The sequence below is a fragment of the Balaenoptera ricei genome, chromosome 5, assembly GCF_028023285.1.
Source record: "Balaenoptera ricei isolate mBalRic1 chromosome 5, mBalRic1.hap2, whole genome shotgun sequence".
NCBI lineage: Eukaryota > Metazoa > Chordata > Mammalia > Artiodactyla > Balaenopteridae > Balaenoptera > Balaenoptera ricei.
In genome coordinates this window covers 6,901,452-6,916,774 of record NC_082643.1, presented here as the reverse complement: position 1 = coordinate 6,916,774, position 15,323 = coordinate 6,901,452, and the positions used below count along the sequence as shown (strand labels likewise).

At 39.7% G+C, this 15,323-nt stretch overlaps 1 protein-coding gene across 2 annotated transcripts in view; it reads left to right on the top strand.

Annotated features, from left to right (window-relative positions):
* The window catches only part of MARCHF1 (membrane associated ring-CH-type finger 1), an 898,048-nt gene that overhangs the window by 789,294 nt on the left and 93,431 nt on the right, over positions 1-15,323 (top strand). For both annotated transcript variants that reach the window (XM_059922369.1, XM_059922368.1), the window contains exon 6: positions 15,188-15,267. In XM_059922369.1, the coding sequence (XP_059778352.1) occupies positions 15,188-15,267 (80 nt within the window). The remainder of the gene's footprint in view (positions 1-15,187; positions 15,268-15,323) is intronic.

Genomic DNA, 15,323 nt, shown 5'->3' with positions numbered 1-15,323 from the left:
GTGTAAAGAGGCCACTGGTAGAGTGATGGGCTTGAATCCCTAGGATCTCCTATGAAACGTAAACAATGTCGCCAAATCCTGCGAATTCTTCAGACTTGGTTTTTTCATCTGTTAAATGGGTATAATAATAATAATCCCTAGTTTCCAAGGTTGTATATGTTTGATATATATAAGTAAAGTACGTTATAAGGGTTTAGTAAATGATCACCAATATTTACTATTGACTATTTCTGATTCTTACTAGTGTTGCGATAATTACCATTGTCACTACTACCTATACAAATGCATCTGACAAGTGCTGTGGTTTTTCAAGAGACTGCTATCTGCCTGACTCTTGCCTGATCTTCATTTTTTTATTGAAGTATAGTTGATTTACAATGTTGTGTTAGTTTCAGGTGTACAGCGAAGTGATTTAGATATATATTCATATGTACATATATATATATATTCTTTTTCAGATTCTTTTCCCTTGTAGGTTATTAAAAAATATTGTGTATAGTTCCTGGTGCTATACAATAGGTCCTTGTTGGTTATTTATTTTATATATAGTAGTGTGTATCTGTTAATCCCAAACTCTTAATTTATCCCTCCCCCCCTTTCCCATTTGGTAACCATAAGTTTGTTTTCTATGTCTAGCTTAAATACCTAAAAACAGAAACCTAGGCATTACTTTTAGGCATCCAGAGAATTGTTTGCTTTTAAAATCTCCCAGAACAAAATAAAACTAGTATACGAGACTTCCAAAAAAAAAAGAATATTGCCAAGAATTGACCGCCTGAATTATTGGGGGCTGGTGCACTTTTCCTCTGGCTTCTGCCCCCTTTGGGTTGAGGACTGCCTCGATACCATCTCTACACTTGGGGATATACACAAAGCACCTCTGACCAAGCTGAACTGACCATTCTCTTTCATAGAAGCTGCCAAGGCAGGAAACCGAGCCAGGCAACTACGTGTCCTTATAATTACCATTGGTGCTTCCTGTACAAATGCTAGAGCTACCGCCCGCTTTCCACCACCTGCACCTCAGCCAGCCCAGGAATAGCGATGCTACAGCTCGCTAGGCTTTATCACCGCCCTACCTGCCACCAGCAAAGGGTTCCCTGTTATGTCTAGCCATGAGTGACCCAGCTCCTAAATTCTATGCGGGTCTGCTTTCCAGCACTATTTCTGATACCAGCTACGTCTCAGTTTGGGCTCCCCTCAAAGCACTAGTGGCAACAATAGACTTTTGGTGCAGGTGGTATATTTCAGAAGTCATCCCAGAAATCGTAAATGAGGGATTAAGGCACATGAAACAAGGACAGGCAAAAAGTCAAGTTAAGGGTGCATTTTGAAGTCAGTTATGGGGGCCTGATTCTAATGGGACTCCTGAGAAATATCCAAAATGTCTCTCAGAATTTTCTACCTGAGGGATAGGAGGGTGGGTCATTTATCCACAAGCTCCTGGCGCCTGTGTCTTTGAGGGCTACCCCTGGACTCAGGAACTCCCTTGCCTTCAGGATTATGTAAGGCCAAGTGGGTTCCCATGGAATTAGGAGTTGGAAGTACAAACAATGTGGCACTCACTTGAGGTGGGTCACTGTCACCATGAGACCAGCTGACTCTCACAAGGAGTGTTCACCGGGGCTGCAGCCATTGGACGTAGACAGAGGGGGTGTGATACAGGGGACCAGAGACACCTGTCTGAGTCTGCTTCTCCATCCACTCCCAGAATGCCTGCATCTTACTAGATTGCCTGGGTACAAGAATGGGTCCTCAACTCCTTCACAGTATGGTCCCTAAGCATCCCCCAAGAGACGACCCTTGCTCTCAGAATCAGACCTATCATCTCCCGGTCCCTGGTCTTACTGCTGCCGAGGCTTACCTTGGATCTAATCTATATCAATGGGAGTGGATGGCCATTGAGAACTGGGAGGTAACACAAGCTGGTGCTTTAAATGAAATTCCCGGCCATGGCCTCCCTGCTGACGGTCAGTGCCCCATCTCTGTTTCCAGTAGGACATACAGGCTGGCTCAGTTTGGCCTCTGCAGACCCCTGCGGCTCCACTCACTGGCCTTCCAGGACCTTTCAGGGCAGGCTAGGTTCTGCACCACTGGTTGCAGCTTCTCTTTTTGACCTGCAGATCTAGCCCTGCTCTAAGCCTCTCTCCGAATGATATGAATTGCCAAGGGTAGATTGGATTTTCCCCTTTTGAAAAGATGTTCGCTTCCTTCCAAGACCTGGTGTCCCAAAAGGAGCACTGAGACAACCTGCCACCCTGCTCTTTTCTGCTGTTCGTGTCTGGCCTGCTTCCTCTTTAGGCACCAGCTTTAATTCACAGGATTATAGACTCAGCTTCAAGATTACTTTCTTCTATCAATACATCCAGGTGTTGTAATCAGCCAGTGGTGTGGATGTGTGCTACCCAGTTTCGTAGGGATCCCACATGGCCCTCAGTGTGTAGTGTGGTGAATTTTTGCACAAGACAGGGAAAAAAACATGTGACTCTAAAAGTAACCTCAGTCCCCCTATCTTCCTCTTAATAAGCCCTTTTACCTCTGATATGGGAGATGTTGGATTTTTTTTCAAAAAAAGACCTCAGTCTCTACCCATTCAGAACTTAATCACATTCAGACTTTTAAACTTTCTCCTCTTTTCCCTTCAGTTTTCGGAATAGACTGGGGCAGCGGTTTCTATTTAGACCTTTATCCTACAGGTTTTTACCAGCCCTGTTGCTAAAGCACCAACCCCTGGCTGGTGGACCTGGTGACCAGCTCGCTCTGACCCTCCAGCCAGTCTGGGTTTTCACCACCCTTGCCAGGCCTCTTGCCTGGGTAGTCTTTTCTGTGCCTTCTGGTGTGACGTCACGTTAGCTTGAACTCTGGTGACCCTTGCTTACCCCGCCCCCCCAGGCTGGCCATCTCACACAGTCGCAGAAGCACAAGGCCTCTGGATGCTTGGCCCACACCAGGCGGAGCTAGGGGAGCTGCTCAGGCCCATCCTCAGTCTCTCCACCTCCGGAGCAGGTGCCAGGCTAGGCACCGCCCGTGGCCACCCAGAAGCTGATCTGAAAGACAAGTCTTTCCAGGGAAGGGAAGAGCCATCACGCTCTAGGTTTTCCCCCAAGCCTATCCTGGCGAGCCTGCCACGTACCCTGCCTCGCCCCAGATTGTGCTGTTGGGGGATAAATGGGGAGGGAGACACACCGGAATGTCATCCCTGGTCTTCTGTCCCTGCCCTGCCCTTCAGCACAAGTAGTGGTAAGCAGAGCGTGATTCCTATTCCTGCGAACTGTAAATTTCCTTTAAGTCCTTCCCCTTATCTCCCTACACCATAGGTTGTAGTAAAGTAATGACCAAAGTCCAAGATCTCTTCTAGATATATAAAAGTCTGATTTGGGAATTCAGAAAATATTTTCACTCTCACAAAAAAAAAATCAGGATTTCAAGAATATTAGCCCTGGAGTCTCAGGGGAAAAAATCTAATATGAAATTTAAGGTAGAATAGTGTCCCCTTTGACCTAAGCTTTAACTTTGGATATACATGGAGTCACAGCTTTAAGAAGACTGATGGTCAGGTCCTATGCCCTGATGCCCATTCCTCAGAGACTCTGGAATCAGGCACAGGAAGAGGTATTTTTTTCTTAAAACTTCCCTGGTGGTTCTAAATTTTAGCCAGGATTGAGAACCATTGAATTAAGACTGTTGCATGTCTTCTTTCTGAAAGAGGGGATATCGTTGAGTTATTTGTAGAGAGAAAAAAATTCTAATATTTCAAAATCAGTGTCCTATTACAGCTCTTAGACACTCAAAAAGCAGTTATCTGATCAATGATTTCATGTTCTCTTCCTAACAATCCTTTTATGTAGATGTTGTATTGACTACATGTAATTGAAGGAGCAAAGTGGAGCTCAAAAAGGTTAATAAGCAATGACTTTATCACTTAAATATTGGAGGAAAACACCCACAAATCTTGATTCTTGATTTTAATCGTTGTGATTTATCACATCATCATTAATATGATTTAAAAGTTCTTTTTACTTTTATTAAAATTAAAGATTTTAGATATTACAGATATATTTAACCTGAAGAATAAAGATTTGTTATAATCCTGCCTTACAAAGATAATCACTGTTGGTGGCTGGGTGTGCACTCCTCCAAATGTGTCCTAGTCATATGATAACATACATCATGAAAGCGTTACTTACCCAAATGAGATCGCACTATATAAAATTTTGAAACTTAGCTTTTCACTTAAAAATGTATCCTTCAAATGTGTGTGTGTGTGTGTGAGTTTGTATGTGTGTGCATCTCATTCTTTTAATGGCTTATGTATTTCACTTTAAATAACAACATTTGTGTTGTTTCCAATTTCTTCTTATAATGAACATATCTTTGGCCAATTGTGCAAGTATTTTAACAAAATTGATTCCTATGAGTAAAATTTCTGACTTGAGTAACATAGACAATTTCTATTTTAATAGTTTACCAAATTGCCCTCCAAATTAGTCATGCCAATTTATGATTAGTTCAACAATGCATTAGTGATGCTTGGTCCCCTCACCTCAGGTACACTGGGTATTATCAATTTTTTTTGAATGTGCTGATCTTTTTTTTTTTTTTTTTTAATAGTTTCTCTTTTTCTTTTTTTTTTTTTTTTAAACTTTTGGGTTTATTTATTTATTTATTTATTTATTTATTTTTTGGCTGTGTTGGGTCTTCGTTTCTGTGCGTGGGCTTTCTCCAGTTGTGGCGAGCGGGGGCCACTCTTCATCGCGGTGCGCGGGCCTCTCACTATCGCGGCCTCTCTTGTTGCGGAGCACAGGCTCCAGACACGCAGGCTCAGTAGTTGTGGCCCACGGGCCCAGTTGCTCCACGGCATGTGGGATCCTCCCAGACCAGGGCTCGAACCCGTGTCCCCTGCATTGGCAGGCAGATTCTCAACCACTGCGCCACCAGGGAAGCCCCTGAATGTGCTGATCTTATAAGTGAAAGTAAATACCATTGTTAGTGGAATCAGCATTTCTTTGCTTACTGAGATCGAGCATCTTTTTACACAAGGCTTTTGGAATTTCTTCTGCGAATGTGGAATTCCTTCTCTGTCACCTACCTGTTTTACTCCTTTGCCTCTAAGAACAATCAATTTTATTTTTCTTGATCTGTAAAAGAGCTCTGAATACTAGGAAAATTAGCTGTTTGGCTTTCATATATGTTATGAAATGTGGCATTATTTATGGCTTTGACTTTTGTCTGGGGTAGTATTGGTGTGTAGGTATATGTGCTTCCTTTTTATAAATTAGAAGTTTTAATTTTTTAAATTATTATGATTATCTGTCTTTTCCTGTATGAGATTTTTGTTCCATATCATCCTAAGAGAGATATTCCCTTCCACAATATTATATCATATCAGTTATGTTTCCTTCTCATACTTTTATCGTTTATTTTACTACATTTAAGTCTTTCATTCACATAAACTTCAGTGTAAATGGTAAGGAAGGGATCAAGCTTTAAATGACTATAGTCATTTTTGCCCATGCTATTTATTTAATAACCTAGCCTTTTCCCACCGAAAAGTTGAAATGCAACTTTATTATGTACTAAGGTATAGAAAGATAGATATATAGATAAATACATTTCTATTTTAATGATGTATCTTTGCCACCCACATATTCTTATTTCTGAAGCTTCACACTATGTTTGCTATTTGGTAAAAGTACTCTGATTTCACTTAGCTCTTATTAAAGATTCTCCTAGATGTTTCCCCATGTTACTTTTTTCAGCTGATCTTTCAAATAATTTTTATCATATTTAAAAATAAAACAACCAGTTGGGATGGTGTTGCTTAAACTTTTCCTTTCCTCCTTCCCCGCTGTATCCTGGATATAACAAATCCTAATTCTTCTCCCTATTTATAGTCAGTTCTGGACCTTCCAATGCTCAGCTGCCAAAGTGAGCTTTCTAGTGCCCAAATTTAATCATTTCCATTTGCTGCTGATTATCTCAGTGACTTTCCATTTATTTGAGGATACAACCAATGCATTTCAACGTGGCATATAAAACCTCCATCTACTTCTTTCTCCTGACTTTGTATCACTTCCTATCTCCCTCACCACCTTCTCTCCGGCCATTACCAAACTCTCTGTGGTTCCCAAAACAAGCCATGGTCTCCCCACTCTGCTCTGACACACCCTTCTCCCCCTCTGGACGGTCCTCACCCACATGACCCACACCACACTTTTGAGGTGAGGTTTTCTCTTCTCTGGGACACTTCCTTTAAATCTCTGCTCCACCCTCCATTAGGTGCCCTTCCTTCATCAGAACTCCCGCTACTATACTATCAGGATACCCTAGACTGTATTAAAATTGCCTCTTCACTTACACCTCTTCTCCACTAAACAAGAAGCCCTGTCAGGATGCCACCCATTTCTTTATTCCCAGAACTCAGCATTGTGTTGATTATATGATAGATCTTTATTCATGTTTGCTGAGCAAATGAATCAAAAGTGACACAGCTAAGATTAATTTCATATCAATCAGCTGGTCAAATAGATTCCATTCAGTTTAGATGCTGTCTCTGTCAGGTGCAGGTAGTTTTTCTGGGAAGCACACAAGGCATGAAAAAAGTAAGAGAAAGGGGAAATGCCAATAAAGAGCGTGTTTTTTTTGTTTTGTTTTTTTAACATCTTTATTGGAGTATAATTGCTTTACAATGGTGTGTTAGTTTCTGCTTTATAACAAAGTGAATCAGTTATACATATACATATGTTCCCATATCTCTTCCCTCTTGCATCTCCCTCCCTCCCTCCCTCCCTATCCCACCCCTCTAGCTGGCCACAAAGCACCGAGCTGATCTCCCTGTGCTATGCGACTGCTTCCCACTAGCTATCTATTTTACATTTGGTAGTGTATATATGTCCATGACACTCTCTCACCCTGTCACATCTCACCCCTACCCCTCCCCATATCCTCAAGTCCATTCTCTAGTAGGTCTGTGTCTTTATTCCCGTCTTACCACTAGGTTCTTCATGACCTTTTTTTTTTTTTCCCCTTAGATTCCATACATATGTGTTAGCATACTGTATTTGTTTTTCTCTTTCTGACTTACTTCACTCTGTATGACAGACTCTAACTCCATCCACCTCACTACAAATAACTCCATTTTGTTTCTTTTTATGGCTGAGTAATATTCCATTGTATATATGTGCCACATCTTCTTTATCCATTCATCTGTCAATGAACTCTTAGGTTGCTTCCATGTCCTGAGCTGTGAACAAATGGGCCTTGATCCAGCTCAGGACCTTTTGAGAAACTCTGGTAGCCACCTCAGAACTGCCCCTGGGAAGATGGAATAAGCCAGGGCATTTATCCACTGACTCCAATCCAAGAACTGTCCCCAGGGCTTTAACTTATCCCACACTCCCAGGCTGTGCCTGTGTGCCGCCCAGCAAGTGCACGTGGTACCAGGAGAGACCCAGGCAGAGAAATCAAGTGGGGACCAGTCCACAGGCAAGTGAACTCAGGGTAGGACGAAGATCCAGGGAGGCACTGACAGCATCTGCTCCAGCAGTAGCCCAACTGCCCGCTCAATACGTATAGACTAAAACCGGATGTGAGCTATTTGAAGACTCTTGGGGGGCCGCAAGGAACAGTTTCAGTCCCCTTCAAAATCCTTCAGGGTTACAGATATAAATGTTATTTGATTCAGTGTCATGGTGGACCAAAACTCTCTCCAAAGGAAAGCTGCATGTTTTTTAATGTTCTGTGTTATTATTAATTGATAAATCACCTTCCCATTGCAGAATATGCATTTGCCCAGACCTGTGAGGTTATAAAATTTGTTTTATCATGATGATGTCTATTGCAGCACCTTTGCCTGTGCAACTTCATGGAATTGTTTTGTTTTTTTTTTTTTTTTTAATATAAATACTCAGTACTATATGTGATTCTTATTTTTTTTTTAATTTTTATTTATTTATTTATTTTATTTTTGGCTGTGCTGGGTCTTCGTTTCTGTGCGAGGGCTTTCTCTAGTTGCGGCGAGCGGGGGCCACTCTTCATCGCGGTGCGCGGGCCTCTCACTATCGCGGCCTCTCTTGTTGCGGAGCACAGGCTCCAGACGCGCAGGCTCAGCAGCTGTGGCTCACGGGCCCAGCTGCTCCGCGGCATGTGGGATCTTCCCAGACCAGGGCTCGAACCCGTGTCCCCTGCATTGGCAGGCAGACCCTCAACCACTGCGCCATCAGGGAAGCCCCATGGAATTGGTTTTAACGCACCATTAAGTAGCCATGGATACCCATTATGATGCTCATTGTATTGTGGTTCACATTCACAGTCACATCATCAGTGACTGAAGGTCATTTTGGGGCTGCATTGCTTTTTTTTTTTAACATCTTTATTGGAGTATAATTGCTTTACAATGGTGTGTTAGTTTCTGCTGTATCATAAAGTGAATCAGCTATACATATACATATATCCCCATATCCCCTCCCTCTTGCATCTCCCTCCCTCCCACCCTCCCCATCCCACCCCTCTAGGTGGTCACAAAGCACCGAGCTGATCTCCCTGGGCTATGCGGCTGCTTCCCACTAGCTATCTGTTTTGCATTTGGTGCATTGCTTTTTTAAAAACAGAATGAGGAACAAACTTCACACATGTGGCCTATATTCAGTGCCTGCTGTATGCACAGCTTCCTATGAACCTCAATGGGTGTACGTGGAATAAACAGTGCACAATCTGGCAAAACTTACTGCTCACTGAGTCGAGTACAGAAATACTTCTATTTTTACAAAAACTGGCTATGCTTTTGATGGGTAGATATGAAGTTGATCTAAATTAGAAGCCTTGAGATAAGTGAGTTTTAATACAAATATTGAAGGAGATAATAAAACACAGACTGGTGTCCAAAGATGATGTTCAAGACTTTAAAAATACACCACGTTCATGGGTTGACAGAAAAGACTCAGAAAGTTAGAAGTCAGAAGGGTGCAGATGTTACAAATAACAAATGCTGGAGAGGGTGTGGAGAAAAGGGAACCCTCCCTTGCTGTTGGTAAGAATGTAAATTGGTGCAGTCACTATGGAGAACAGTATGGAAGTTCCTCAAAATCTAAAAATAGAGTTACTATATGATCCAGCAATCCCTCTCCTGGGCATATATCCAGGCAAAATGCTAATTCAAAACGATACATGCACCCCTATGTTCATAGCAGGACTATTCACAGTAGCCAAGACATGGAAACAGCCTAAATGTCCATCGACAGATGATTGGATCAAGAAGATGTGGTACATATATACAATGGAATACTGCTCAGCCATAAAAAAGGATGAAATAGTGTCATTTGCAGCAACATGGGTGGACCTAGAGATTATCATACTAAGTGAAGTCAGAAAGAGAAAGACAAATACCATATAATATCACATATATATAGAATCTCAAATATGACACAAATGAACTTATCTATGAAACAGAAACAGACTCAGACATAGAGAACAGACCTGTGGTTGCCAAGGGAGAGGGGGGTGAAGGAGGGAAAGATTCAGAGTTTGGGATTAGCAGATGCAAACTATTATATATAGGATGGGTCAACAACAAAGTCCTACCATATAGCACAGGGAACTATATTCCATACCCCGCAATAAATCATAATGGAAAAGAACATAAAAAAGAATATATATGTATATCTGAATCACTTTGCTGTACAGCAGAAATTAACACAACATTTTAAGTCAACTATACTTCAGTAAAATAAATTTTTAAAAAGGAAGTGCACAGATGTCGATCAGTTTGTTAGAACACATTGAGAATGCCATCCTTCCCTATCAGGACACTGCTTCCCCTGCCTAGAATATTTTTAATCTCTTTGTTAATAACTCCTTCTTTCCTTTTAAGCTTAGCTAAAATGTTACCTCCTATATTAGTTTCCTGTGACCGCTATAACAAATTACCACAAACTTGTCTTAAAACAACACAAACATATCATAGTTCTAGAGGTCAGAAGTCGAACATGGGTCTCACTGGGATACAATCCAGATATAAGCAAGACTGCATTTTTTCTGGACCCTCTAGGGAGAGCTTATTTTCTAGCCTTTTCCAGCTTCTAGAGGCTGCCTGCATTCCTTCACTCAGAGCCCCCTCCCTCTATCTTCAAAGGCAGAAGTGTAGCATCTCCCCTCTCTCCAACCTCTGCTCCCATCCTTACGTCTTCTCTCTCTGACCCTAACTCTATTGCCTCCCTCTTAGAAGCATTCTCCTGATTACACCTGGCCCACCTGGATAATGCAGGACCATCTCCCCATCTCAAGGTCTTTAACTTAATCACCTCTGCAAAGTCCCTTTTGTCATGTAAGGATACAGATTCACAAATTCCAGGGATTAAGAAGTTGACATCTTGGCTGGGGTGAAGGGGTGTATTATTCAGCCTTCTACACCTCCTCTTGAAGTTTTCCTAACCTTTTGAGTTAGAATTAGTTCCTTTTCCTCTGGATCCCACAATCATCTGCATTTACCTTTTTCTTTTTCTTTTTTTTTTTTTTTTAGCTTTTTGTAAATTGAAGTATATTTGATGTACAATATTATGTAAGTTACAGGTGTACAACATAGTGATTCACAATTTTTAAAAGTTACACTCCATTTATAATTATTATAAAATATTGGCTGTATTCCCTGCATTGTGGAATATATCCTTGTAGCTTACTTACTTTATACATAGTAGTTTGTACCTATTAATCCCCTGCCCCTATCTTGTCCCTCACCTGTTCCCTCTCCCCACTGGTAACCACTGGTTTGTTTTATATCTGAGTCTGTTTCTTTTTTGTTATATTCACCAGTTTGTTTTATTTTTCAGATTCTGCATAGAAGTGATATCATACAGTATTTATCTTTCTCTGTCTGACTTATTTCACTTAGCATAATACCCTCCAAGTCTACCCATGTTTTTGCAAATGGAAAATTTTTTTCTTTTATGACTGAGTAATATTCCATTGAATATTATCTTCTTTATCCATTCATCTGTTGATGGACACTTAGGTTGCTTCCATATCTTGGCAATTGTAAATAATGCCACTGTGAACACTGGGGTGCATGTATCTCTTCGAATTAGTGTTTTTGTTTTTTTCAGATGTATGCCCAAGAGTGGAATTGCTGGCTCATGTGTGGTAATTCTATTTTTAGTGTTTTGAGAAACCTCCATACAGTTTTCCACAGTGGCTGCAATGTGTAGGATTGTTCCCTTTTTTCCACATCCTCTCCAAAACTTGCCTTTTGTTTTCTTTTTGATGACAGTAATCTTGCTGTGTGTGAGGTGATACACCATTGCGGTTTTGATTTGCATTTCCCTGATGATTAGTGATGTTGAGCATCTTTTCATGTGTCTGTTGGCCATCTGAATGTCCTCTTTAGAAAAATGTCTATTCAGGTCCTCTGTCCATTTTTATAATCAGGTTGTTTGTTTTTTGATGTTGAGTTATATGAGCTGTTTATATATGTTTCATATCAACCCCTTATCTGTCATATCATTGGCAAATATTTTCTCCCATTCAGTAGGTTGTCTTTTTGTTTGATGATGGTTTCCTTTGCTCTGCAAAAGCTTTTAAGTTTAATTAGGTCCCATTTGTTTATTTTTGCTTTTATTTCCTTTGCTTTAGGAGACACATAAAAAAACATACTATTACAATTTATGTCAAAGAGTGTTCTATGTTTTCCTCTAGGAGTTTTATGGTTTATGTCTTACGTTTGGGCCTTTAATCCATTTTGAGAGTTTTTTGAGTTTAGTTTTTTTTTTTTTTTTTGTATATGGTCTGAGGAAATGTTCTAATTTCATTCTTTATATGTAGCTGTCCAGTTTTCCCAGCACCACTTATTGAAGAGACTGTCTTTTCTCCACTGTATATTCTTGACTCTTTTATCATAGGTTAATTGATCATTAGTGCATGGGTTTATTTCTGGACTCTCTATTCTATTCCATTGATCTATGTTTCTGTTTTTGTACCAGTACCATACTATTTTGATTACTGTAGCTTTGTAGTATAGTCTGAAGTCAGGAAACCTAATTCCTCCAGCTCTGTTCTTGTTTCTGAATATATTATTGTCTATAGGGGGTCTTTTGTGGTTCCACACACATTTTAAAGTTATTTGTTCCTGTTCTGTGAAAAATACCCTTGGTATTTTGATAGGGATTGCACTGAATCTGTAGATTGCCTTGGGTAATATGGTCATCTTAACAATATTAATTCTTCCAATACATGAACGTGGTATATCTTTCATCTGTTTGTGTCGTCCTAATTTCTTTCATCAGTGTCTTATAGTTTTCCAAGTACAGGTCTTTTATATCCTTAGGTAGCTTTATTCCTAGGTAGTTTTATTCCAGTTTTTATTCTTTTCAAGTTGATGGTAAATGGGATTGTTTCCTTAATTTCTCCTTCTGATAGTTCATTATTAATATAGAAATGCAACCGATTTCTGTATATTAATTTTGTATCCTGAAACTGTACTGAATTCATTGGTTAGCTCTATTAGTTTCCTGGTGTTGTCTTTAGGATTTTCTATGTATGGTATCATGTCATCTGCAAACAGTGACAGTATTACTTCTTTCTTTTCAATTTGGATTCCTTTTATTATTTTTTTCTCTGATTGCAGAAGCTAGGACTTCCAAAACTATGTTAAATAAACATAACAAGAGTGGACATCCTTGTCTTGTTCCTGATCTTAGGGGAAATGCTTTCAGCTTTTCACCATTGAGTGTGATATTAGCTATGGGTTTGTCATATATGGCCTTCATTATGTCGAGGTATATTCCCATTTATACCCATTTTCTGGAGAGTTTTTGTCATAAATGGATGTTGAATTTTGTCAAAAGCTTTTCTGCATCTATTGATGTAATCATATGGTTTTTATTCTTCAATTTGTTAATGTGGTGTATTACATTGATTGATTTGCAGATATTGAAAAATCCTTGCATCCGTGGGACAAATCCCACTTGATCATGGTGTATGGTTCTTTTAATGTACTGTTGGATTCAGTTTGCTAGTATTGTTGCTGAAGATTTTTGCATCTATGCTCATCAGTGATATTGGCCTGAATTTTCTTTTTTGTGTAATATCTTTGTCTGGTTTATGTATCAGGGTGAGGCTGACCTCATGGAATGAGTTTGGAAGTGTTCCCTCCCCTGCAATTTCTTTGGAATAGTTTGAGAAGGATAGGTATTAACTCTTCTCTAAATGTTTGGCAGAATTCACCTGTGAAGCCATCTGGTCCTCGACTTTTGTTTGTTGGGTGTTTTTAAACTACGGATTCAATTTCATTACTGGTAATCAGTCTGTTCATATTTTCTATTTCTTCCTGGTTCAGTCTTGGGAGATTGTACATTTCTAAGAATTTGCCCATTTCTTCTAGGTTGTCCATTTTAATGGCATATAGTTGTTCATAGTAGTCTCTTATGATCTTCTGTATTTTTGTGGGGTTGGTTGTAATTTACCTTTTCCATTTCTGATTTTATTGATTTGGGCCCTCTCTCTTTTTTTCTTGATGAGTCTGGCTAAAGGTTTATCAATTATGCTTATCTTTCCAAAGAACCAGCTGTTAGTTTCATTGATCTTTTCTATTTTTTTTTTTTTTAGTCTCTAGTTTGTTTATTTCTGCTCTGATCTTTATTATATCTTTCCTTGTACTAACTTTGGCTTTTGTTTGTTCTTTATCTAGTTCCTTTAGGTGTAAGGATAAGTTGTTTACTTGAGATTTTTCTTGTTTCCCGAGGTAGGCTTGCATTGCTATAAACTTTCCTCTTAGAACTGCTTTTGCTGAGTCCCAGAGATTTTGGATGATTGTGTTTCCATATTCATTGGTCTCCAGGTATTTTTTATTTCCTCTTTGATTCCTTCAGTGACACCTTGGTTGTTTAGTAGCATATTGCGTAGCCTCCACATGTTCATGTGTTTTTAAAAATTTTTTTGCAGTTTTTTCTTGTAGTTGATTTCTATGTATATAACTTTAATATGGAGATTTTTAGAACTGCTTTGAAATTTGGGGTTAATCTTTCTACCTTTACTATTATTTTCTTGGTGGCAATTTCATCTGTGCAGTCAGAATGGCCTAAATCTGGACCTGGGACTCCCTCAGTTACCTCTGTGTAAAGGAGAGGGGTGCCTTTCTAGGTGGGAATGAGAACAGATGGAGGGGCAGGATTCCTAACCCGAAGCCCTGCTCTACCACCTACTAGCAAGGAGCAGCACCGATTTCTCAGTTTCCTCATCTGTAACATGGAAGTAATTCTAGTATGTGCCACATGTGTTTCTTGTGAGTATTAATGAATGAACATATGAAAATTACTTAGGACAGTGCTTGGCACATAATATTCCCTCAAAACTGTTAGTTATTACTATCTCTCTTTTGTGAGATTATTGTAAGGATTAAAGGGACAGTAGATAAATCACAGCACCGTGACTTAACCACAGTAAATTCTCAATACGGTCTAGCTTTTGATTTGTCATTATTGTCTGTACTAAATACAACAGTTGAATAAGTCAAAATAGTGAAGAAAATGTTGTGTTTCAAAGGTAGGAGTTTCATGAAATGGACTCAAATTTGTGCCAACAATATGCATAATTTCAGGCTCTCTTATCTTAGGTTAAAAGATATGAAGGTTCAATAATGTTGCAATGGATAGATTTTATTAGTGTCAATGATGAAATAATAATAATCACTGCAGGCTTTTAAATATTATGAAGTGTTTTCAAATATATCATCTCATGGGGCCTTAAAGTGACAAGGTTAACCCCAGGCAGTATCTAGCAATCTAAGGGCTATTTGATTATTTAAGCTTCCCGGATTATTATCACCCTTGTCACATAATAGACATTGTGTCCTTTCTATCATAGGCTATTCGGGGGTTGCCTATTTGTTCCCAAGGCAAATTGAGCCATTCCCCCTCAAAAGTTTACAGTAAATAGAATAGAAACTTCTGGAATCATCTTCCTCTCTCACAAATGAAGAAACAGCAAAGTGGTACAGCATCTCAGCTGTTCCAAGTTCCTCAAATCAGTTTTACTTTTGCAAAACCGGCCCTCCGACTTCCTATATCCTGTGAGCTGCCTTACGAGCAACATGACCGGCAGCCGCATTTGTTGTAATTTTTTAAATATGTGGAAAAAAAGCAAGATATCGACCATGTATTACCTTAACCAAGATGCCAAATTATCTAACTTGTTTCTCCAGGCGAGCAGCCCGACCACAGGAACAGCTCCCAGGAGCCAGTCAAGGTTGTCTGTCTGTCCGTCCACTCAGGACATCTGCAGGTAAGTGCCTAGCAAATGATCCCGTTTGGTGTTTTTTGAGACCAGTGCTTTGTACT